The sequence below is a fragment of the Pipra filicauda genome, unplaced genomic scaffold, assembly GCF_003945595.2.
Source record: "Pipra filicauda isolate LSUMZ 115617 unplaced genomic scaffold, ASM394559v2 scaffold13_size5146498_pilon, whole genome shotgun sequence".
Classification (NCBI taxonomy): Eukaryota; Metazoa; Chordata; class Aves; order Passeriformes; family Pipridae; genus Pipra; species Pipra filicauda.
Window position 1 is genome coordinate 3468226 of NW_024103874.1, and position 25643 is coordinate 3493868.

The following is a 25643-nucleotide window of genomic DNA, read 5'->3' on the forward strand; positions in this document are numbered from 1 at the left end:
TTTGGGGCTGCATTTCCTGAGCATGTCGCTGTAATAACTTACTTGTTTGTTACCACTGTTTTCCAAAATCACAGGATTGTTCCCTAATGTGTTGGTGAATAATGTGTTTATTATTCCTGTCTGCAGTAAAGGGCATCTCAGTGCCTGGAAAATCACTCATGTAATAAAACCTCTGCCGTTTTATCATTTTAATAGAATAACAATTTTGTATAATGTCGCAAATATTACTCTCCTATATACGACGGTGACAGTAACAGCACAAGACAGGCACTTTTATAGCACAAAATTATTACCTTGTTTAGATTATCAGATAAAAATTTTACTGTCACATTAAAATGAAAATGAAATGAAGGCCAATAAAACACAGAAGGGCCCTGTCCAAGCAGGAGCCCTGGGAGATTGGCTGCTGGCCATGGGGGCTGCCAACCTGCCTGGAGGGCAGTCGGCCAAGGAAGCCACGCTGAGAAGTCGCCAGCTGATTTTACATGGAGAAATTCAGCTGCCCAATATGCTACTGCCAACCAAGGATCACTTCTTGAAATGTTTTTAAGGTAGAGCAGTAAAAGGGAGGAATACAGAGGAAGCCTTGAACTCTCTCCTATTGCGTCGTTGGGAATAAGTGTGAAAAATGAGGAGGATCAGGTCTTTTGAAATGTTCTTCCTGTGTAACAGTCAAACCCTTTGGGGGATCAATACAGCTCTCACTGATTCGAATCAATAGTAGAGCAACCTGTTAAAAAGAGGAATATGCCATGAAACCACTGGGCTGTAGGAGAACAAGCCAGCCGTGGCACATCCCTGTAACACATCCCTGGCTCCTGCAGTGCCATGGGGTTTATCACTTGGCCCTGGCTCTGCCAGCAATGGCTGAAAAACTCGAGATGAGGTTGTCCCCTTAATCCCTTGTCTTCAGCACCGCTGAGAGGGGGCGGGCAGGATTCTGCTCTGCAAATGAGCACTAACACTGCAACCTCCTTGTCTAAAATGAGATTTATAGCTGCTTCTTGAAGGTCAGTGCAAATTAAATTGTTACTTGGGGTCCAAAAGATTCAAAACCGGTTTTAGTCTTGTTATTCTTACTGCACATTTTTCTCTCTTTCATTATTTGCATCCTGTTTGGTCTCTGCTTTTGATACCTCCTGTTAGATTTGTCTGATGCTCATTAATATTTTTCCTACTGGCTCGTACAGGTTTTACACTACAGTCTGCAGATACAGTGAGATCTTTCTCCTTTATCATGCAGCTGTAACTGATTTCTTTCCCATCTCTTCTTCCTAATTTTTCCCTGCCACAGCGTCACCCAAATGTATAGCCTAGTTCAGTATTGGACTCATGTTATGATTTTGATCCATGAACTCATCTTAGGGTTACACCAGCCCCACAAATGGGGTCAGATTGGCTTGCGAGAGGTGTTCCAGCGCAGTTGGCAATGTGAGGTTTTGGAGAGGTGCTCACAAGTTTACTGTTAGCTCAGCCAGGCTGGTCAGTGGGAGTCATCTGAATATTTGGAAATCAGACGAATAATGTTAGTGTGATTTGGTTTTAGCTCCCTTTCTTAAAAAATTCTACCCAATGGTTTTTAACCTTTCAATTGACTGAAGCAAATTTTACAGATGAGTAGCATATGTTCTTGAGATATCATAAAAATGGACTGTCAGATGAGGGACACCTTGCTGGGTTAAGGAGCACCACGTGAGCTCAAAGCTTTGACCATAGCTCTGTGAGGGCTTTGGGCTGAGGATCCCATGTTTTTTCTACCTTTAGGGAATATCATGCAATGCCCAGTCACTGAGAACAAAGCACTTTTGGTTTTGAAGTGCTGGCTTCTACAGTTCAATTCTTAATGTATTACCTAGATCCCACAAGCATTTCAGGTCTAAAAAGCACTGTTTATGTCCTTGGCTGATATCCCCCAGTGCCTGGGATATCATCAGTCAGTTGAGAATAGCATTTATGTCTGTACCTGTGTTATCATCAATAGCAGGTAACATCCTAAACTGGAGTTTCATTAGTATTTGTCAAAAGAGCAGAAAAGATGAGTTTTCCTTGCTGAGAGGCATTGGTAAGTTCAAGGTAAAGGCTTCCAAGTACGATGTGACACTTTCTGCTAACAGTGTTTGGCATATCTCCCAGCACATCCCAATCAATGCAGAATAAGGTCTACCCAGCGTTGGTGAGAGCTGCATGTATAATATATATGCAGATATACTCTGAATAAATCACTGTAAACAGTGCTGAAACAGTGGGACAATCCATTACCACAAATAAATTGGCAGGGCCCTGCTGCAGAGCTCCCAGCATTGCCAGCTGTTGCCGGAGTCAAAGAGCTGTGCCCCGTCTCCTCCAAAAGGTGAAGCAAGGTGGTGGCTCTGGGATGTGGTCAGTGGATGCAGGTTTGGAATACTGAAGCTCCTGTTGTACCCTCTCAGGAGGCAGAGCTCCCCAGGGTACATCTGGGGCAACGTCGGCGCAGGTGAGGCGGCCGCGGTGCCTTGAGCAGCCAGGACAGCCTGCCCAGCACAGGGCAGTGCCCTGCAGAGCTCCACCCCTGCTCCAGCAGCTGTACAGCTCTATTAGCGTGGCACCGTGCCCTGGCTGACACCCCCAAATCCTCAGCAGGACCAATTAGCGAGGGCAGGCTCAGGCTCACGGCCTCCAGTGCTGGCACTGGCTCGCTGTGCCCTGCAGACATTGTATCCCGTGTGCCACACTGAGTGGCCAAGCTGTACCCCCATGCATACCTGACCCCTCAGTGTTTTCTTGGACACAGCCTTTCCTGAAGGTTGGCTCCCTTTTTTCCTGTTGTGCTCCTCATACCAAGCAGTCCTGCAAGAGCAGGGAGCGGTACCAACACCCCTTGCTGTGCCCCAGTGGCAATTCCCCATCCTCAGATGTCCCGGCTGGCAGAGTAAGACCCAACTTGCCTATCCCAGCAGAAATGGAACAATATGGTCTCTTATTTTACCCTCTGTTTCTATGGCTTTGCTCTGCTAATTCCTTAAATTGGGTATTTTTCACATGAAGGGTTTCTTTCTCACTTCCATCGGCATTTGTCAGATTCTTAGGGCAGAGGGCAAAACTCAGAACCTGCGTTGGGGAGTGCAGTTCCATTGATGTCAGCAGAAATTTGCCTGCTTACATCAGTCCGGAATTTAGCCGACAGTGGTTCTTTTGTAGCATCAGAAAGCTCTGTGTGCACCTGAGCTGAATGTCCACACTGTAAGATCAGAGTGTGGCTGAGACAATTGGCATGTGGGTAATTGGTACATTTCTGTAAGAGAAAATGGTTCATGATCCTTATAAAGGAAAATAAAATAAAGTAATGTTATTCCCCACTGACATATTAAGTGAATTGATAGTGTTTGAAAAGGCAGGTATTAAATCTGGAAGCAGCATGAGTGTTATGAAGTAGCAAGCAGTTTTATCCCAGCAATTTAAAATTCCTATCATTCAGCTCTCACTGATTTGAAAGTCACACATTTATTTTTGATTGTAACCGTGAATTTCTTGGGAATTACCTGACATGAAAGCATGGAAGAGTCACTTGATATGAACTGACAAGACAATATCAAAGAAAACATCTTGATACACTTAATCCGGTTGCAAGCGACTTTATAAAAGTTTTTCCATCCAGCCCTGTTATTCATTAGGAGCATCTTGGTATTAGGAAAGCCATTCAGTTGGATGCAGACTCTGGGCACCCTGTAGGGCAATAATCTAAAGCATCCCTGGAGATCTGATTTCAGACTCCAAATGGATTAGGGCTCTTTCTCTCCTTGTGTACATCGTTTACTCATGAACATGAATCGTCCTTGCTGTGCCATTAATGTGGAAAATGTTGCTTAAACATTCAGCACGTCAGATAAGAAACTATTGCTGGGAGAGCCTGGGACTACACTGGTGGGTATGTTAGAAGATAGGACTGAAATTTTTCACCTTTGGACTGTACCTGTCCTGTTCTGCTCTGTTTAGTGGTGCCAGCTTTCATAATCACTAAAAATTCACCAGCTAATCTGTGCTTTGAATGAGTTCAGAATGAAGGTGCAGAAAATGAAGCAAAAAAAGAAGCCCAGATGCTTTTGGCACGATCTGACACCACCCCTGGTCTGATGTAGATGACCAGATGTTTCAGGACACAGGAGAGCTCTACTTTTCCTGTGCCTGTCCCGGTGCCCTGACGCGATGTCAGAGCTCGGAGATGTTCTGGCTCGTGCTGCTGGGGAGCTGTCTCCTCCCATTACTCCAGCAGATGATTTGGAAACCGTGACCCTTTTCCCATGTGTGTGATATCCAGACCATCAAACACACAGGCTGTCAGAGCCAGCTGTTGCCCCGAGGAAAGGACAGTGCGGTACGAGAGGAGGGGGCACACGCTGCTCAAGCACCTGCAGATTCTGCTTCTGAGGATGCAGGATGCTCTCCTGGGATTCTCTTAGTGCTCCCTGATGGGACAGCAGTTTTGGTCCAAGTCAGACAGTGCTTAATAGTTGTAAAGAGTTCGTGCTCCCATATTCTTAGTTAAAATCAACTGTCAAGCTCAGTTCTGGCTCCAGTGTTGCTCTCTGGTAGGAAGTTGGGAGGAGCAGGACAGGGAGGAATGGATGTGTTTGCCTTCCCTCCCCTGAGAGGAGAAAAAAGAATTCTGGGTTGATTTCTTTTTCTTTCTTTTTTTATGTTGGCTTTAACTTTATGGTCAGCATCTGTCACTGATGAGCAGTGGGAGCTTGGAAGTGCTGACCAGCTCTTTTCACAACCCCTTAAATAACCAGAAAGACACACGAAGTAATAAAAAGAGGAGATGAGAATCCATATTAAAAGCATTAATAACTTGAAACAGAAGTCTCTATTTAAATAATGTTTTGAAACATACTGTCAAATAATTTTTATGATACAGGCTTTGCAACCCAGCCTCTTTTCCCCCAAAGACCTTGGTTTGAAGTGTGCCAAGTCACACAAGGGCAGTTCTGAATTCAAGGATTTTTTATTAAAATTCTCAGGAGATGATGGTGCTCTTCTGTCATGACTGTCAGTGGAAACATTAAGACCCTTGTACAAGTAAGGATTTAATTGATAGCATCACAAATGTTTGCTTATTCTCTTGCAAAACTTCCAGTGGTTGTGTTTCTCTGTCAGGATTAAAAGGGAATAGGACTGAAAAGTCAGTGATGTTCTCATGAGAGATCCTCGATGTTTATGTACCTCATACTCTTTTTTGAAAGTTGTATTGTGTCTGCAAAAAGATACTGCTTAAAGAATGAGCAATCAGGTGTTTCTAAGGTATCTTCAAACTCCTTGCTTGTAAACAGAATTCTTTATTAAGTGAATCATTTTTAACAGCATTTTCCTGGGAAACAAATTTGAATGCCTCTGTGCTCTGGGTATGTGGCATCTCATAGACCTCACTGAGCAAATTAGTATTTTGAAAGAATCTGCTTGTAAAAAGCAGGAGCCTATGACTTCATAAGTGATAATTGTATATTCTGTGCAACATTTCAGTATCTCTGTACATGTGCCTGTCTCTGCAGTATCCAGGAACCTCATGAGAACCTAACATGGAAGTACACTTTTCTTAATCAAATCCAGCTACCAGTTTCCAAGGAAAACAAACAATTTTCCCTTGTGCTTACTTTCATTCTTTCCCACATCATATACACAAAACCCCGTTTCTGCTAATTTAAGAATTATGACAGCTCACCCCTTCTTTCCTTCACACTACAGCAGCAATACATTTTGAGTCACATCAGTACCATTCCTGCTGACCAAGATTATAGCCCAGCAGGAAAACAAGTCATTCCAAATTGTCTCCTGGCGTAAACATTTTGGATCATTTTTATATCACAACTGAAAGGGGAAAAATCCTGTGTTTCAGACTTTTTTGTGCTCTTGTCATGGGAAAAATGACAGGGCTTTTATTTCTACCATGAGCATTACTTTTGCTCCTTTTTACTGCTTAAGCAATAGCAACTTTTAAGCAGAAAAAAAAAATACTGTGTTTTTCTAGTATGCTGTTGTTCCACCTGCATCTGTGGATTAAAGGCTCCCTAGGTACCTATTGATACAATAGACCATAACAGCTCCTTTGGAGCCATGTCAAACTGGTATAATCAACCCTGTCAGTGATCCACAGATAATAGGACATTAAGAGGTGCTTGAACCATGTCTTTCCATCCCAGCTGTGGGTATCTGAAGCAACGTGGAGGTCGGACACACTTTGCCCAGTGCTCCAGTCACACACTCCGAGGTGACCACTGAGGTGACACTTGGGAGCAACACGAAGGCAAGTGATGAGCAGCATCTCCCCTGGTTGAACACTGTGGTTTGACATGGCAGCATAGCTGGAAAAAGAGCTCCCAGAAGGTACTGCTGGGCTCTGCATCTCTTCTTCGTGCAGGGTTTTATGGAGGAAGGGGTTGTCTGTTAAGCCCTGGGACTGGGGCCATTGGTGGACAGACCAGGTGGACAGTCTTTTTTTCTGCCAAAAGAGCTGTTGATCAGGGCTCTGGTAGCTGGAATGTTTTTTGGGTGTTTGAATTCTTCTCTGGTTGGTAACAGTGGTGCTGGGATATTCATCCATCCATAAATATATATATATATAAATATATATGTGTGTGTGTGTGTATATATATGTATATATAAAGGCAGATTCTGGTACTTATTCTGATACACTTAGACAAAAACATCCTGTTGAATGTTGATGGAAGAGGGAACTAGGCAGGATGGAGCATTTAAACCCAGAATCTTCTTCCTTTAATTACTGCCACAAGTTTTTTCATCTACTGTGTGATTAAGAAAGCCACTACAGCCTTCGCTGCCATTCCAGCATGGCACAAGTGGCCTCAAGTGGGATTTATCTGTTTACCTGTTAAAGCTCTTGAATGAATAAAAGCTGGGGAAGGATAATGCTGGAGTTGACAGGAATATGGTGCTGCTGGTCCCTACAAGCTATTTAAAATGCTCTCTCAATTTAGCTTCTTAAGTAGGAAAAAACCTTATTTCTTCCACTGACTCAACACTTAATTGCACCAACTCTGTGAAGAACCTAATATTGTGAAGGTCAGGAAAGTCATGACCCCCAGTATTCAGGCCTGATTTTTTTCCCTTTAAAATTTAAAAGAAATCCCTTTTATACCTCTTAGGCCTTGAGATTTGTGGGTTTTATTGGATGTCTGGCTGTCACATAAATATATAGCTTTAAAGACAATGAAATGTTCTAGGCAGTAAGAGAGGCTACTTTAAACAAATTGCTTGTGTCATGATTTCATATTCATCCCTCAGAGAAAATTATTAGGTCCTGTGAAGATAAAAGGACAATTGATACATTTGTAGTGTGGAATTAAACACACTAACACTTCCAGGGGGAAAGAAGAAAAATCTCCTTCTTAGAGAAAATAAATTTGAGTGGAAAGTAAAACTAAATTAGTGTATGTATCTATACATACACAAAATTGCCAAGTTTTTGCCTACATAATTTAGTGGAGGTCTTTCAGAACTGTCAGTAGGGCTGATATATGTCTCTGTAGGTCTCTGGTACCCATAGCTGGCCACACTTGCTGCTGTCAGACTCTCCTTATTTCTTACAGCTTTGCTGAATTTTGACCATTTGAGCTGTTTGACGTTTGTCTCGGGCAGAACAGTTTCAAAAAGTTTCAGCTGAAAGAGTTCTTTCATCTTGTGCAATTAGGGCGAGACTCAAATGCATTTTCTCATTTTGGTACTTGCTTGTTTTCTGTGTTACAGGCTGTTTTGGAGCCCTTTGAAGTCGATGGAAATGTGTCCATTAACTTCAGTAGAATCTAGTTTGTCCCTAATCGATAGTAATTTGATTAAAATAGCTCTGAATGTTCTGGATCCCTGTGGACGCTGCAGTTGTTCTTTAGGTTGCAATAGCCCCCAGCTCTTCTGTGCACTTTCAGTTGTGTTTGCCAGGATAAGGGAAAGCATAAGGAGACTTGGGAATCTCTCGTTTCTCAGCTTGCCAAGGGCATCTTTTTCTCCTTGCATGCTACCTGAGTGAATGCTCACAGCCTCCTATGGCTGTTTTCCCTGGACCAGTGCATCAGTCTCTTCTCTCAGCTCCTGTGTCTTTTAAACTCAATATTGAAGTGAAAGAGAGGAAAAACAGCAATGGAGTCTGCATTGAAATTGAAGTTCTGACACAGAGTCTTGCAAATCAAAGAGAATTGATGAGCCTTGCACTGGCAGGTGCCCCAGCTTAATCACAACCTAAATAATCCTGAAATTAAGATCAGAGTCCATCACTGCAGTAGCTGCCATGTGTACCCACTGCCAGTTCTGCCTCCTGTGCTGAGGGAGGGAGTTGGGTGCGTGGAAGCACTGACCTGCTGGCACAGAGAGACAGGAGCATCATTCCTCAGCTGGGAAGGCATGTCTTGGAGTCCTGGGGGCTCAGGATCAAAGAGGCACAGAGATGACAAGTGTGGCATGTCACAGTGCACCCCCTGCTTGGTGATTCTGGTTGCAGTGGGGCCAACCACACATGCCACCTCTTAATTAGGGGAAAAATGCTGTCCCCCAGTAGTGGCCTCGAACCAAAAGGGATGAGCTAAGGGGGGGTGTCAACCTCCAAATAAAGAGATGGGCAAGAACACAAATGTCTGGGAACAGGGCCATGGAGGAAATGAATAAGATGCCCTTCCACAGCAACTCTTTTTTTGTTAGTCTTATTAAAAAAATATATAAAAAGTGAGCTGTAACGGGTATGCTCAATACGGCATTTTAAAAGTTCACATGGTTTTCAAGCATACCCTGCTAAGCACAAACTATGATTCATTTGGAATTCACTAATTAATACTGGCATGGCGTTGTCCCCTGCTGTTGCCCAAGTTCTTGCTTGAGAGAACTTTTTCTTTTTAAAGAAAAAAGAAAATATTTTTTCTTGGAACAGTAAGGTGCCTCTTCAGATGTGAAGTCTGCCAAGATAAAACAGAAATGGGGTGAAATGGGAGGGATTTTCCCTTTGCTTTGCACTGAGTTGCTTTATCATCAGTAGCACAACCGACTCTTTAGTAGGGTGATGACCAGAAATACCATTGCAAGAAATGCTAGCTCTTCTCTCATCCACATCTTTAAGTACTAAAAGCTGAGGAAGAGTAAATCGTCATTTAAACTCTGGGTATTGCAGCAGGCAAAATGATTTTGCCTCTTTTCTCTCTGTGAACTAATGGATGTGGAATCTTTCAAAAAGTAAACCAACTCCTCTTAATAAAGCTCTGCATATAGATATTTAGCAGCTAAGTACTAAATCCATGGAATAGGGGGAAAGTGCAGAAGTAGTGGATTAATATGAAAAGGATCTTTTTTTCCCCTTCAAAGCCTCTTTAAGTGCTGACTGATGGAATAAACCCTGAAAACTTTCTCTGTGCTAATTGTCATGTTCCTTGGCTTGCATCCCATTTGCTGTCTGTCATCCTCTGCAGTTTAAGAAGTTTCACACAAGAGCTTTCTTCTTGTGTTTACAGGCATGCCATGTAGCGTATTCAAACCCAGGGATGGTTCAGAGGGTCAGGAAATCTTCCTCCTGCTTCTTACTAAAAAAGAGAAAAAAAAGCCCTGAAGATTTAGAGTTTGACGAAACATCATTTCCCCACATACGTCCAGCTTCTCAAAGGCACCAGAGCCAACTTTGAGCTTTCCTAGAAATAAACATGAAGCGATATCCCACTCTAATCACCACAGAAATACTGGGTCAGCTTGGCAGCCAGTACAAGTCAGTGTAAAGCAGCTGAACTAAGAGAAGCCATGCTGAAAGCAGCTGTGTGATTTGGGTATGTGGTAGACTGTTTTCTTTTAATTTTCTCTAATTCAAAAAAAAAGATACTGTAGGAAATAATAATAATAATCTGTTGTTTTTACTATCACCTTTTGAGTATGCATAGTATTGGTGGAGGAGGCTGACCTGTAATTCCATCCCAATTAAATGCCAAAAGCCAGCAGTTCACAATTCTTTCGCTGGTGGATTATTTTCAAACCTCACACTTTCCCACCGGACCCATTCCCTGCGTCATTATCAACTTTTTTTAAATTGAGAGTATTATGAAGGCAATTTCCTGCCACCACCAACTTTCACATCACTTTCTCAGGGCCCTGCAGCCTAAGAACAACCACTACAACTAAATCTAGCAGCGACGGATGGAGTGACCTGAATTACCAAAAATCAAAATGCTCAAAAAATGTGCTATAAAAAATGGTTTTCATTTACTCACTGCTGATGGTTTTAAAGGTTGTTGGGGACCACTATGTTTCAGCTCCACTCCTACTGTCAGCAGTCTCCAATGAGGCTTTGGGAAGGCGTGTGTGCTGCATGGGATGGATCTGTAAGACCCAGAGAACGTATTTCTGACTCACAACTGAACTATAAAATCTGACATGACAGTGAATATAGGGGAGAGAACAAAGAGCACGACAAACACAGAGATGCTGTAAGAGCTCAGGTTTCATTTGTGCTTCAAAAAAAGAAACTGGAGCAGGGTTTCCCAGCTCTGTTCCTGGAGGGCTGCTCATGGCAGCAAGGAACAGGCTGGGAGCAACACCTTTGCTTTCAGTTGGTGTTATGGAAAAATCTCTTCCAGGGCTCACATAAAAGCTGCAGTGTCCTGTGGCTGGACTGTGGAAAGCCAGGACCAGATATTCTGTGTATCTGTAGTAAGATGTGCAGGAAACCCTAGGAATAATTTGACTTAGGTTTCAGGTGCTTTGGCAGGAGCACAGTTGCACTGGGGTTCTGGTCTTGATTTGCTACTGTTGAGTATCTGTAAATGTGTCATTGATGCTGTCAAATGCACAGAGGAAATAGCATTTCTTCCAATCTGTTTTACTTGCTGTAGTAGCGTGTGTTTGTTGTAGCTGTGCTCGACTGAGAGTAAAAGTAGCAGCAGAAGTGCGATCTCAAGTTGGTAGTACCCCTCCCTCTAAGTGAAGCCCAGTGTGCAGATTTCTGCATTTCCTACCTGATTTGGCTGTTCCTAGAGACTGCTGCTGGTCCTCACCCTCAGCATTGCCAGGGATATCTCTATTACACAGCTTGGAAAACAAGCAGCAGGTCGGACGGGTTCCCCATGCTCGCAGTCCTTCTCTATTTCGCTCCTCCGGCTGCGACTGACGGACCCAGCGGTGTAGAACAAACATCGCTCCCGTAATTACCTGCTGCCTGTTAGATCCACAGATAATGCACAGCTCAGGGGTTGGGAGGGCTTTGGTGGCAGACCAGAAGTGCGGGTAACAGAGAAACAGGTGTGTGATGTACAGACACGTGCCTTTCCCTCATGTGGGTCACCTCATTGAAAGTGTCGATGTGCTTATTGGGCATCTCTGGTTAAGAGATAGTTTGTTGTCCCTGCCAGTTGCATTTACAATATTTTACTAATCTAGTCTTTTCGACACCACAAAATAGTGTATTTCATCGTGCTGCTTTATTGATTGAAAGAAAGATTCTATTTGACAGCAATTTCAGAAAAGCCTTCAAGTTGTCCAAGATGCAGTAGAATTATTAACTACCCTAAGCTGACATATGGTAATTCAGCATTTAATGTTTGCCCTGACGCTGAGGAGTCATCATACCAAGTTCCCAGCTGATGCCCAGAAGTTTATGAGTACATAAATAATAGCTGAAATAGTCTTCTGGAGCCATGTTTTAGATTTAAACATCCAGCCCTTTATTTGCTGGGTTTTGGAGTTGAAACTTCTTTTGGCAGGACGGCAGGGGCTGGATCCCCCCTGCACTACCCACTACAGTTGGAATAAATTAATAGGATTTTGCAGCTTTTTGCAGCTGTATTTGTACAACTTCATCTTGAAATAATTTTAATTTCTGTGCCTAGGCTTATAATTTTTTCAAGCGCGTTACACAGTTGGCTGTACATAATTATGTCTTACAGCCATAAGCACTGACAATCTGCTTACCTAAACTATTCTGCTCTAAACTTGTCATTTCACTGATGGTGAAGGAATTGCGTGTAATTCACCAGATCAGAAATTAAATTATCAATTAATAATGCTGAAAAAAAAACTAACCAAGAAGTTCGATATGTCTATCAGAGTATCTGCAATTAAAAAGGCAGTTGAGAATTAGCATCCTAGACCAGACTGGACCCCACCACCCTTGTTAGGAGGATGATGCAAGTACAGTTATTGTTATTGGGGTTTTGGGAGGGTGGGAAGCTTGTGTTTGGGACCCTTGAGGACTGTTACTGGCTTTGGAGGGTTAAATCCAAAACCAGAATGTGCCATGAATGGAATTGAAATATGAGGAGGCTTTATAACATCTCAGAAATTATTGTGCTTTTTTTCTTTTTTTTTTAAATCTATGGCACCATGTCCTCAAGCTGGCCTGTCTGCCTCTTACATTAAAAGTGTGTGCATGGGAAGTGCATCAATAAGTCATATGAATAAGTCTAACATGAATTCAAGTCAAAGCAAGCAGGGGTCTTAGATCAAACCCACACAGAAACAGAGTCAACGAAAAAGTTGCCAGAAATTCAGCCCTGTGAATTCGTTCCAAAGGAGCAGAGTTCAGCCAGGTTTGAAATTTCCATGCAGGCAATCTCATGTCCCTAATGCACGAGGCACCAGGACCAAAGTCATGTCACACTGGCTTTGTTGAGTGGGCAATAAATCACGGAATCATAGACTGTCTCAAGGTGGAAGGGACCCTTACAGATCACTGAGTTTAGACTGGCACTGATGCCCATTGGCATCGCTCCTTTAGTGCATAACAAGAACTTCATTTCCTGCCTCCTCATGTTGGTGTTTCCCTTTACTGACCACTGAAATAACTTCTCTATACACTGTGCCGTGTAATCTACCCTACAGAGCAAACAAAAGGGTTTGCTTTTCCTATAATTAAACTTTTTAGAGAGACTTTGAGAACTGCAGAGCTTTAAATCCTGCTCTGCAAGCATCCCAAAGTAGTGTCTCAAACATGAGCCTCAGCAGATTTTGTTCTCCAAAATAGACACACTGGAGGGTTTTGTTGTTTCCTATTGTTAGCTATTTGCAGACAGGTCCAAAAGCTTTATTTTATGCTGAGACCAGCATTCACAATCATGTCACAGCATCACTTGTCCACGATCAGTAATATCTGTAGGCATCATGCCATTGCGAGTTCAATGCATGTCTGTATATGACTGGAAAAGCCAGAGCTCACTACAAAAGCAAAGGTCATACTAAGACCAATTATACCCCTTCATTCTGTGTAAAACTCCCTTCCTGAGGACACCAGTGTGTTTGTTCTCCACTGAATGCTTGTTCCCTGTGTCTGAGCTCACTGTCCTATGGGGGGACTGCTGCTTGTGTTAAGTTGTTGTGTGTCATTGTAAGAAGATCATTCTTCACTTGTTCTTCTGCTGTGCAGCTAAATTTTTAAGTGCCACGGGCCGGATTTTTAGCTGAAATAAATTAACATGCCTCTGTTTGAAGCCAGTGAGTCTACACTGATTTATACCAGCTGAGGGCCTTGATCATTAGTTACAGTGGTCAGATTACTCCTGTGTAGGTCAATAGTTGCTACCCTTGTTTATCTTCTTCACTGGGCATTCAGGTTTCCTGCTCAGTTCTACCCAGAAAGGTGCTGGATTCTCTTTTCCAGGCTGGTTTTGTGGCAGATACGATGTAATGACATAAGGCTTCAGGACAGATACACTTCAAAAAGAAATGAGGACAAATTCCCACTGCCCTGATTTATTTTTCTTGGCTTTACCTTCATTTAGGCATAGCCATCACAGACAGCTGTGGGGTCAGCTGCAGGAAGGTGCTGCAGGATGGTACCCTGGGCAAAGAAACAGTGTGTGTAGCCCTTCATAAATAGATTATGAAGGATGATCTTCTCTTGCCTGTCACGACTCCTCTGGCACAGGAATAAGAGCAGTGTGTTTTGAACTCTCAGAGGTATTTCCTTTCACCTTTTGTCGTGGAGCATCCTCTAAAGCAGAGGAGGGCTTGTGTGTCTGGTTCAAATCCCAGCCAGTCGGTATCAGCCGCTTGCATCTTGCACAGTATGAACGAGCCTCAGTTCTTCAGGGCCAAAATTCACCTGATAGCAGCACATCAGCTCCACTGGGATGCCTTCAGTCACTGCAGTGAAGAATCTGCTCTCTTGTAAGAGAGATAAGGGAAAGAGTAGTAAAAATGAGTTTTGTTGCTTCTGCTATCAATGTTCTGGCAGTGATAAGGCATTGGTCACGTGGAGGTGTTCTGCTGATCCACTGTAATCTTCTCTTCCCATCAGAGACACTTTCCTCCCTGTCTCTCACCTTGCTACAGTCTGAAGCCTTTCCACAGTGAAGTTCTTAAAAACTGAACTGGCTGCAAAAGGCCCAAAGAAAGGCACATATTGCTTTAGAAATTGCTGTATCAATTACCATTAGTTGTGGAAGATCCATTAGCATTGGCCTGTTCCTGATACAGACACATTGCCTTCTTGACCTTCATAATAGCGAGTAATGAAAATTGCTTAATTATTTAATCATGAAGACCGTGCAACAAATTGCAATTTACTGTGTTTTTAAAGAGAGACCTGGCAGGTCTGCCATCATCTGAGCTGCTGGCAGTCCCAAGTCACCACTCAGAAACTTTGGCCCAGCTACCATTACATAGAGAGCAGACTGGCCCCATGAGCCCTGCAGACCTCAGTCTTGTTGTGTCAGGAAAACTCATGCTAAAACATAAATTCTTTGCTGTTTCAGCAGGTAGGAAAGCAGAGTTAAGCTGCAGCAGATCCCTTGGCCTGAATGTGCTGCTGCACACCAGGTGTTCTGTGCTTGTAGCGTCTCACCTGATCACGTACAAAACTCGGTTTCCTAGGCAAAGGGATTGTTATTTTGCTTTTATCCAAGCAGAATAATGGTAGTTTTGAATTAGACTGTGAGTGTGACGAGTTTAATTTCATCCTGTGCTTATGTGTGGGGTCACACACAGTTACTGGCCAGTGTCACAGGCAGAAATTCTCTTCTCCCACTGCATTACCAGCTCCTTATTGAGCTTGATTCATGTGCTGTTCTCCATCTGCTCAGTGTTACAGTTTCTTCCAGGTAGAGGAATAAAATCCTGGTAAGCAATTAAAAAAAACTTGGAAGGGAGAGAAGGAGTGAAAACTATCAAAGCTACCAATGGGCATAGGGAAGGCTCCAGAGAAAGGTGTCCATGTGGATGTAATTGGCCTGAAGGGAGCAGCAGGGTTGGAGAGGGGCCCTTGGACAGAGGGAGCCACATGGAAACCAGAGGACCTGTGAAATGTTGGAAGCTGTCAGCTGCTGAACATTTGGGGAAGCACCTTAGCCAAGCACTTGCAGTGTCCATGCAGAGGAAGCAAATCCTCCTGGTAAGGAGCAGACGAGCTGAATGGGAACGGGCTCCTCTGGAGGTGGTGGAGCGCAAGCCGGGCGTGCAGGAGAGGTTCTTCTCTTTTGGGTTCAAACATCTTATAGTTTTGTTTCTTTCTCCAACGCAGGCTGCATCATCAGTTACATCAATAACATAAATGACAGCTTTAATCCTTCTGGCATGCTACTTGTAATCTCTTTTGTCATCAAAATAAATATGTTATAAATCAGTTTGCACAGATTTCAGATGGAGCAGAGGAAGATTTAACCTGACATAGGAGAGATCCAGCCATTGGGACAAAGGGAGTGTTTTATAGTTTGACTTTGGATTTGTATTTTAAAGAAAAGGAAGAAACTTAAGCTCTTGGACAGTAGCAGTGATAGTGGTGAAATGCTGTTTGTAACTGCAGGAAAGAAAGGTGTTAATCACAGTGAATCTCAATCATGTGAAAATTGGATATCTGGTTTAAGTGTAGTCCTTGGTTCTCTCTCTACAATATGTGGAAAGAGAAAACCACTTCTTCCATGAAATTTGATGTAAGCCTTTAGGACAGGAGAATAGATTTCACTCTGGAAAGGCTTGCTTCTCTTCTGTTTATCTGAGACCAGATACAAAGTTTTTAGAAAATCTTCTGTGAGATGAAACGAGTCCCAGTTGGGGGAAAAAAGAAATCCACAAGTACAAATGTGTGATTCCATCCCTTCTTTCTTTGCCTGTAGAGATCTTTCCCAATTAACCTTGTTTGCAAACACCACTGCCATGGGAAACTCAGCTCAGCTGATAGTCATTTTGTCCAGTGGGGAGTGAAGACTTGCAGGGCAGGCTGCTGTTAAACCCAGTGTTGGAGTTGGTGGAATTGCTGGTTTTATTCAAACATGGCAGCTGCCCTTGCCATGGCCAAACATCCTCTTTGCAAGGCACAGAAGACACTTTTTTCTCCAAAGACAAAGGAAATATTTTAGAGGATCTTCTGGGTTTTTTGGTTTTGGGTTTTTTTTATTTCTTTCTGGGACATAGCTGGGGATCATTGGCAAGTGTGATAAAAGGAGACAGAAGTTAATAAATGTCACCTTCACCTGGCTGGGTCTCCAAATTTGTATTAATTTTTCTCTGTCTGCTTGACTTCTGCATCTTTTTATTGAAACCATATGTGATTCTTTCAGCAACACATAGTAATTTGTTTGGAAATACAGGGCTAGAGATGTGTCTCTTTACTGGCTTCTAAAACAACTGTGAAATAAGAGTTAAGAACTTTTATACAAATGAGTCCTAAACATATTGCCAATTCAGTTAAAAATAAATAAGTAAGTCCTTAGCAAAGATTTCAATAAGCAGTAAGAGTAGTTGAATTAAAATATTTCCACTAAAATTAATGAGCCAATCCTGGAATGCTTAGACTGACTCTTAAGTGTGCTCTTTTAAAGGCTTTGAATATGTTTGCCTGTCTGAATTTCTATGGAGCATTTTGAATGCATGACAGATTATAGTCTTCAATTATTTTAATTTGGTTTTCTTAATGGGCAAAATAGCTAAGAGCTTAATAATAAAAGACACTGCTTATCATTTACATTATTTTATGTGTTCATTAATAATTATAATGGGCTTTATAAAACAAAAAAATCAAGTCTAAGTATCCCCAGGTCATGTTAGAGCAAATGTTGCATAGTATTCTGTGGGAGGTTTGGGAAACTAAGTGTTTTTTGAAGGGCATTCTTGACTCCATATGTTATAGAGCAAGATGAAGAACTTAAAAGGAAATTTATTTTCTAGTTTGCTCTGTGGAAGGAAAATGTAGCAGAGAATAAATTTCCTGCTTTGCTTTCTCCAGATACATTTCCAGGCACTCATATATTACCGTTGCATGGTGATGGGCAGAACCCAGATCATGTAGGGATCATGAAATTCTCTATAGTTTTTTAGGTACAGGAGCACTGTTGTTACAGTCACCTCTTCTGTAGGCTCAGTTGTCCTTGTTTGTTCAGCTTTTCCTTACACACCCCATTTCCTAGGCCTCCAGGCATTTCCTTTACTGATATCTAAACAGTCTCCATCGGGACACTTCTTTTTCTGGCAATGTCATGCTCCATTTATGATCTCACTGGTGCCCTCCAATCTGCTGACCACACAGCTCTCCGTAGTGTATCACCCCTGCTCCTGGCATGGGAGCATTACAGGGATCTGTGGTGGCTTCTGTCATCTGCCAAGGTGAGAGAGGGAGGGCTTGTGAGTTCAAACCCCCTCGGCAAGAAAGGAAAGTGCTGAGAGCATTAGGACATGGCTCAACAGGAGAAAAACAGCAACAAAATCTGGTGCCTGAAATTCCATTCACCAGTAAAACTAGTGGGAATGGTTTAGCTGCCCAGTAAATCCTAATGGACATGCACAAACCCTAAGATGTTATCTGTAAAAGCAGGATGCAGTCCTGTGCCACAAGCACAGGCTGCTTTTCTATCTAAATGTGGCATTGCTGCAGAGGAAAAAGCCAGCTCAGAAGGGCTTAGCCCTGTATTATCTCAGGAGTTGCAATGTTCATTTTCACACATTTTAGTTATTATATCAGAACCCACAGTAGAAAATGCCCATCTGTGAAATCACACCATTTCTCCTGTTTCTGGGAATAGTCTATAGAAACAAGGGCTGAGTCAGACTCTTGGCGTTCTGGATCTGAGTTGCAAACATTGACAGCAGCCCCTATGCTCTGTTTTGGATGATGCATCATTGCTTTGAGCTCCAACCACTCACTGTTGGGCTGCAAGGCCACCCTGTCCTTGCTGGCCACAGCCAAGCAGAGGGCTGGCAACACCAGTGCAGTGCCTGGCTCTGCAACATGTTCCCTATGGGGCTTTGGTGGCTGATCCCACATTTCCCAGATGGTCCATTTGTATCTGTCAGAGTAGGTGAGGTTTCCTGCATGGAAAATGCCACCTGTGTCCATGAGGTAGGGTAGGAACAAGGGATTGCATCTTCCAACATAAATTGCCTTTTGATCTGGGACATTTTCCCTCACCAGTGTAACAATCCACTCCAAGCTCCATCCCGGAGGGGTTTTTCAGAGCATAAAAGCTGCTTTACAAGCAAATTCCCCTTATGACAGTCATCAGCCATCATCATTCATCCTGCTCACATCATCATATGCAGAGTTGTCTCATGCCTGGCAGTGGAGAAGCTCAAAGCTCCAAGGGTTCTTCGAGTAAAAAATGTATAAATGCAGCTAAGGAAAACCATCCTTCTGCCATCTGTTCTGTAACCCAGAGCCCTGCATACCTCTTGACTGCTTTGTAAAAGGAGAGATAAATGAAAGGAAAATTCTTGTGTGTGTTCTCCAGTCAGAAGATTATCATATGGATCTCTTCTCGCTTCCCAGGCATAAATGAGGGGAAAAGTAACTCCCTTCTGAACCAGTAAATTCCCCCAATCAGTAATTTTTTTTCTCCTGATCTAGTGAGCTCTTTGGGAATAGAGGAGTTTTTATTCTTATTATTATTATTATGGTAAACTGCTCCAGGAATGGTTTCAACAAAAGAAGTAAACCTTACATTGTGTTCAGATAATGTTCTTAACTTCTCAACAAGATTTACTAAATTGCACCCTGGGAATTAGGCAAATGAAACCTTTGGTCAAAATGTTAAAGGATTACTGAAAAATCTTTTTTTATTTTAAATCTCATTAAGAGTGCTAAAATTATATGTTCCAATATAAAAAGCATGTGTGTGATAAATATCTCCCTGGTAGTAATATGTACTATGCTTCATTGTGAATGGTCTTTGCAACTTTCTGTGACAAGTGCTACTTCTTACATGATTTTTTTCTGCACACTTCACACCCTTGTATTCTTACTGAAAATGGATTTAAGTACAGGCAACAGGCAGACCATTGTGTTATGATCACAATTAACAGCAAATAACGAGTCACTGCTGAATATTTGCAGCATATTTCCCCCATCTTTGTTTTGCTCAATGCAGTATAATTAGCTCATGGATTTCTCTCAGTATAATTGGTAAATCGTGTGGGTCTTATGATATATTCCATCTCCTAGATCTGCAATGATTTACATACAGACAGCTTAGACCCTATTAATGCTAATAAAAGTGCTGCAAGGACATCCTATAGCGTACACTTTATTAAACTATACATAGCTTTCTTCGAGAGCTTCTGTTTATCTGCGTTTCCTGAAAATAAAATATAGTGCCTTTAGCACTGAATATTTAAATCCAGGCTCCTTTCCCCTGCTTCTGTCTCTCTCTATGCATTTCTAATGCTTCTATCACAATGGGATCTGGGTACTATATGCAACAGGAAATAGAGCAGAAAAATGTCCATGAAGAACTAACAGACTCTCCTCTTCTGAGATTCGGGTTAAAACTGCTTCCATTTTGGTTCTCTGGAGAGACTGATTAGCTCTTTGGTGCTTGTGCTCAAGTACAGCCATAGTTGAGCCAGGCTGGGGATGGGGAGACCCTCCCAGTTTCCATGTTCCAGTGAGCAAAAAGGCAGGAAAAGTGGAGATACCTTGGTTGGTTTGTTGTAAGTTTTTCCACCTTTGTTAAGGAAAAATTTACGTTATGGATTCTTTGGAACTGTGCAGACTGACACTGATGAAGACACACAGCTGTGTGTCCCACATTACCCTTTTTAATTTCTAAGGTGGGAACCCCACTCTGGCTCAAAGCTGGGTGTCCAACAGTGTCTTCCTTGATTATCACTTAATATAAGCTCAGCTGTGGACATAGTGGGTTGGATGTTGAACTCCCTGACTTGAGCTGTGCATTTGCACAGACATTGAAACCAGTTTGATTTCCAGCCCTTTCCTCTGGCAGGGTGAGGGCTGACCTTCTGAAAATGGGGGCTGTGGTCTTCAGTTATTGAGCTGGGGAGTCGGCTTTCGTCATTAAAACCACAGCTGTGCAAGCAAACCTTGATTTTAATATACCTTTCTTCACCCACAGATTTGCTAATGGAAATTGGATTCATGCCTGTCTGCCTGGGTCTCTGTTGCAAATACCCACTAGGCCCACAAAAACCCATGTAACATCGTGAGGGCACTTTCAGTGTTCCCAGTCCCTTTTTTAAGTGACTATACCAGTGTAAGTCCAATCAGTTTTCCTCGATTCTAATAGTGTAACAAGCAGTGAATCCTTCAGAGAAAAGACAGATGAAACTGTCTCTGTTCCCTGACCTTCAGCTCCAGCAGCGCAGGTGCCGCGCGGATCAATCCCGGCAGTGTCTTGTAATAAGTGACATGATTAGCTGTTAACGGGAACGGACGGTTTGGTGGAGGCAGTACAAAGAAAACAGTGTATAAACTTGATGATGATCTGGACAAAGGTATCAAAGGAGAGTTTCAGAGCCAGGGATCTGATACTGCTCTGCACCGACACCTTCAGCACCTCGTCGGCCTCCTGCCTCAGGAGAGGAAGGAATATCAATAGGTCACATATGGGGGGAGTGCAGAGCAGCCCACAGCCCCTTCTCAATCCCTTTTCCTGACAAGCAAAGCCTCCTCTTCCCTTGGGAAAGGACCCTTGCTCCCCAAACTGGGGCTGTTTGGGGGACGCAGGGTCTCCTGCACCCACTGAGCACACTCCAAGTGTGCAGCTGCCATAGCAGAGGTGATAACATGCACTCAGCTACTAGGGTTCTATTATCTTCCCACTACTTCGTTGTATTCATAGACCTGTTAGGGAAGAAATTATGCACATCGCTTTTGCAGTGCCAAGACAGTTTGTGATGGTGGGGGGGTGGTAATTTATTTGTGCCTTGCACTTTCTTTCGGGAATAGTCATGCTGTTGCAAGAACTTCTTTCAGCATTTGATCAGAAAATTAAATTTGTGTTTTAAAGAGATAGTCAGGGTTGCTAGGACAACATATTAACCTCCCTTCTTTTTTTCCTTGGCTCTGTATCCAAGGTTCATGTAACTCGTTGTGCTGTACTTGGTTTGCAGTGTTGTTTGCAAGGCATGGGAGGGAAGGGCTTTCAGAAACAGTGTCCAAAACATCATTCTCCTCAGCAAATAATCACATGAAATGGTAATATCCCACTGGGGTTTCTCAACCTGGCCTTGTCAAGCTAGCAGAATTGGACAAAGAGGGAGCAAACAGCCCTGTTCTTCAAATTTCATGGGAGTATTTGTGTGCACAGTCACAGGGACCGAGAATATGATGTGGGAGCTTGCAGACAGCATTTTCAGAAGTGATTAATGGCTGGGAGACTTTGGGTATGGCTGAAAAATTTGGACACTTTAAGGAAACTGTGGTTTCAGTAATATGTAAACAGTGTTTTTTGTGCATTTTGGGTGAGTCAAAAATTCACGATTTCAATGATTTCTAGAGAGAATAATCATGAATAAAAGAGGAGTAAAATAACTGAAACTATATGGAATACACCTTCCATGTCTTCTCTCCAAACCTTTGGCATTCAGCTCCCTTGTCAGAATTGACAGTGGTGTTACATCTGTGCAGCTTTCAGACTCGGTTCTTTAAAGTTGCTTAAACGTCCATTTGGCTTTTGTCCAGAACTTATGGATTCCTGTCTCTGTTGTTCCCTGCAGATTCGTTCCGATAAGGACAAAGAGATCCATATCAGGTACAGCATCACTGGAGTGGGAGCCGACCAGCCGCCCATGGAAGTCTTCAGCATTGACCCTGTGTCTGGCAGGATGTACGTGACACGCCCGATGGACAGGGAGGAAAGAGCTTCCTACCACGTAAGCATCAAACACCAGGAGTTTTGTCTGGGCTCACAAGCTCAGAGCAGAACTGCACCAAACTTGCTGGGTTCAAGAAGGGACGCGCTAAATCAGCCAAACCGATGCAAAGTGGTGGTTGGTGGCAGCTGAACATGAGCCAGCATGTGCCCAGGTGGCCAAGAAGGCCAATGGCATCCTGGGTGTATCAGCAATACTGTGGCCAGCAGGACCAGGGCAGTGACAGTCCCCCTGTACTCACATGGGTGAGGCCCCACCTCCAATCCTGGGTTCAGTTTTGGGCCACTCACCCCAAGAAGAACATTGAGAGGCTGGAGCATGTCCAGGGAAGAGCAAGGGAGCTGAGGAGGGGTCTAGAGAATAAGTTTGATAGGGAGTGGCTGAGGGAGCTGGAGGTGTTCAGTCTGGAGAAAAGGAAGCTTGAGGAAGGGAACCTTCTCGCTCTCTACAACCTGGAAGGAGGTTCTAGCTGGTTGGGGACGTTCTCTTCTTCCAGGTAACAAGTGACAGGACAAGAGGAAATGGCCTCAAGTTGTGCCAGGGGAGGGTTAGATTGGATATTAGGAAAAATTTCTTTGCGGAAAGGGTTGTCAAGCCCTGGCACAGGCTGCCCAGGGCAGTGGTAGAGTCCCATCCCTGGAGGGATTTAAAGGACGTGTAGATCTGGCACCTGGGGACATGGTTTAGCAGTGGGCTTGGCAGTGCTGGACTTAATGATCTTAGAGGGCTTTTCCAACTTAAACAATTCTGTGATTCTATGACAGTGGTGATACACTGATGTCCTTTTCAGACATAAAGTCAGAGTCATTTGTTTAAAAGGGCACAACTTTGCACTGCTTGTTAAATCCATGCAAATTTATGTGTAAACTGAACCACCCAAAACCATGAGAAGCCAGTCACTGCATTAGCACGTCTTGGGAAATTACTAATTTAAGAATCATTACTGCAACTAAACATGCAATAATTGCTATAGTCATTTTTCATTTTAATTCACTAGGAGATGTTCAGGCAGTATGATGGGGGTGTGTCAGATAGGTTTTTAAATACGCAGATAGGCTAATATTAAATATGAGGGAATTAATTAAGATTAATTACACTCAAAAGTGGTGCCTCATGCTATCCTAGTTCATAAAATGCTCTACCTGCAGAATGCTTGGAGTGTAATTGGTTGCTACGTTTTGATATAAATCCTAACCCCTCGGTTGCACAGCGTAATTGCACAGCAGATACAGTCCCACAGATTGCTAAAAAAGAAAATATGTGACCCCTTGCATGATAGCCCTGCAAAATTTCAAACATTTTCTGCGTCCACGCTTTAGTTCTCTCCTGGAGTGGTTGTGAAAGGTTGTTTCATGGATTGCTATCAGCCTTAGCCACATCTACTGGCAACGTAATAGCCATTCCAGGGCTGCTCTAATGTCAGTGAAGTGGTACAGGTCACTTCCACTGACACCATATTCCGAACTGCGCCGTCGGAGAGGCACATTCTGTCAGCTTTGTCAGGTATCCAGTTAACCATGTTGACACAGCTTCTGGACTGGGGTGGAAGGATAAAGAAAATAGATTACCTCTTTAGTTGGGTGGAAAAAGAGATTTCCCCTGGGTAAAAGAAGATTTTATTTTATTTTGCCCTCTGTGAACAAGAACAATTATTTTGTTTGTCGTGCCTAAGAAAATAGGAAGAGAGGTTGTTTTGAAAAAGGAATATTTGAGATAAAGTGTGTGTCATCTCAGCATTGTTGATATTGTTTCAGCAGTGCCAGGTTATTATCAGTGTAGTCAATAAGTTAACACTTTTGAGGGAGCCGCTGTGAAGTCTGCGATCAGATGCTCAGTCAAAAACATAAGGTGAAAAAGATTTTGTCCTCCATCATAACAAATCCTGTGCCCCCTAAAAATGAACTGACCCTACCAGTTACAGTGAATTCAGTAAATTGAATTCTCGCCTTGTCAAAGGTGATGGGATGAGTCTGCCTTGCACATACCACAGGATTTCCAGCCTTTTCTGTTCCTTACAGAAACCTTGAACTAGTGACATCCATATGTAAATAAGCTTATTCACACTCTGAAGGTTACAGGAAATGTATTTTATAGAGAGTGATAAGTATGTTATGAGACCTTATAGACAGGAATAGTGAGTGATAGAAAATCTTTGTTAGCAGAACAGTAGAAGGTGATGGAGAGTGTTTTAAGTTGTAGCTGTAAATGCCCTTTAGATCCTTCAGCCTTGGTAGCAGTGGATGATGATTTATTGTTCGTTTACTAACTCTTCACAAAGCATTTATAAATATACCATGAACAAAGCAATGACCCAAACACTAGAGCAGAAACCTGCAGTAGGAGTGAACAGTGCTGGAAACTGGAAAAAATTTGGCCAGCTTCCAGAAAGAAGATACAGTCCAAAATCTTGGCTGGTGAAGTTCTGAAAAAGTCAGTGAATTTATGCCACTTTCTATAGCCAAGCCTCTAACTGAAAGGAAACACAACATGGAGCCAGGCTTGAAGTGAGTGCTAGAAGAGCAGTGACTGAGGTGTAGGCTTGGATCTGAACTGTAGAGCTTGACCACCTTTAAATTGGTTTGACATGTGCTGTAGTTTCCTTTAGCTTGGATTAGTAGCTTAACTCTTCAGCTGGGGTAGAGAATGTCAGTGGAGCTGCAAGGCACCGCTCCAGGTCCCTCTTACCCAGGCTCTGTGTCCAATACAGGCTTCCTACTCTGGGTGCATGTATACAACTTCAGGTTTTCTGCAACCCTGAACAGAATCAAGGCTTTTCAGCATCTCTGTCACTGTCAAGTGTTGTCCTTGCTGTTTTCATTCCCAGGTAATCTAAAAACTAATTATTAAAAAAAAGAACAATAATTTGCAAGTGTTTGTGGGGCTACATATGAAGAGTTCTGTTTCATTAACTCCCACATTTTCAACACATATTTTCTTATGCATAATTATCTGTATTGCTTCAGGACTACCATTTTTAACTTACTAGTGTTTTAACTCCCCCCGCATTCAGGAAGCTATTTGTCTGATGAAACCTACCTCATTCCCTAAGGTGAAACAGATTTTTTTCTAATTAGATCAGGAGTTCTGCAGCAGAACTTCCCCTGTTTTTGACATCATTCTTGAACTTTTAGGGAGGATCATTCCGAGCTTGATGTATGCAGAGATGTATGTGCCTCTGGGACTCCCAGCCCCTGTCCAGGTGCCGTGTGTGCTGGCACTCCCAGTGATCACAAGTTCAGCAGTATTTTGGCCTCATCTGTTTTTGTCTGCACTACAAACCAGAGCACAAACTCTCCAGGGACCTCGCAGACAATCCCAGACGCAGAGTCAGCTGAAAACACGAGCAGAGAAAAATGAAACGGGCTTTGCAGCCACTTAACCAACACCACGTTGTGGTGGGGAACTGCTCATGTGGCACTGAGTGATGCATGAGCAGTAGTGCCTGTGGCTGGAGATGGACCCCTGGGACATACAACCATGGGACACACAGCCACGGGACACACAGCCACAGGACATACAGCCACGGGACATACAGCCACAGGACACACAGCCATGGGGCACATTCCCTCCATGTTGGTGCTGTCTCACTGCAACAGGCGTGT

General features: G+C 43.0%; 1 protein-coding gene across 1 annotated transcript in view; it reads left to right on the forward strand.

The window, feature by feature from the left end:
* CDH4 (cadherin 4) overlaps positions 1-25643 on the forward strand; it is a 425706-nt gene that overhangs the window by 306261 nt on the left and 93802 nt on the right. The window contains exon 5 of the mRNA XM_027710649.2: positions 21886-22041. Within this exon, the coding sequence (XP_027566450.2) occupies positions 21886-22041 (156 nt within the window). The remainder of the gene's footprint in view (positions 1-21885; positions 22042-25643) is intronic.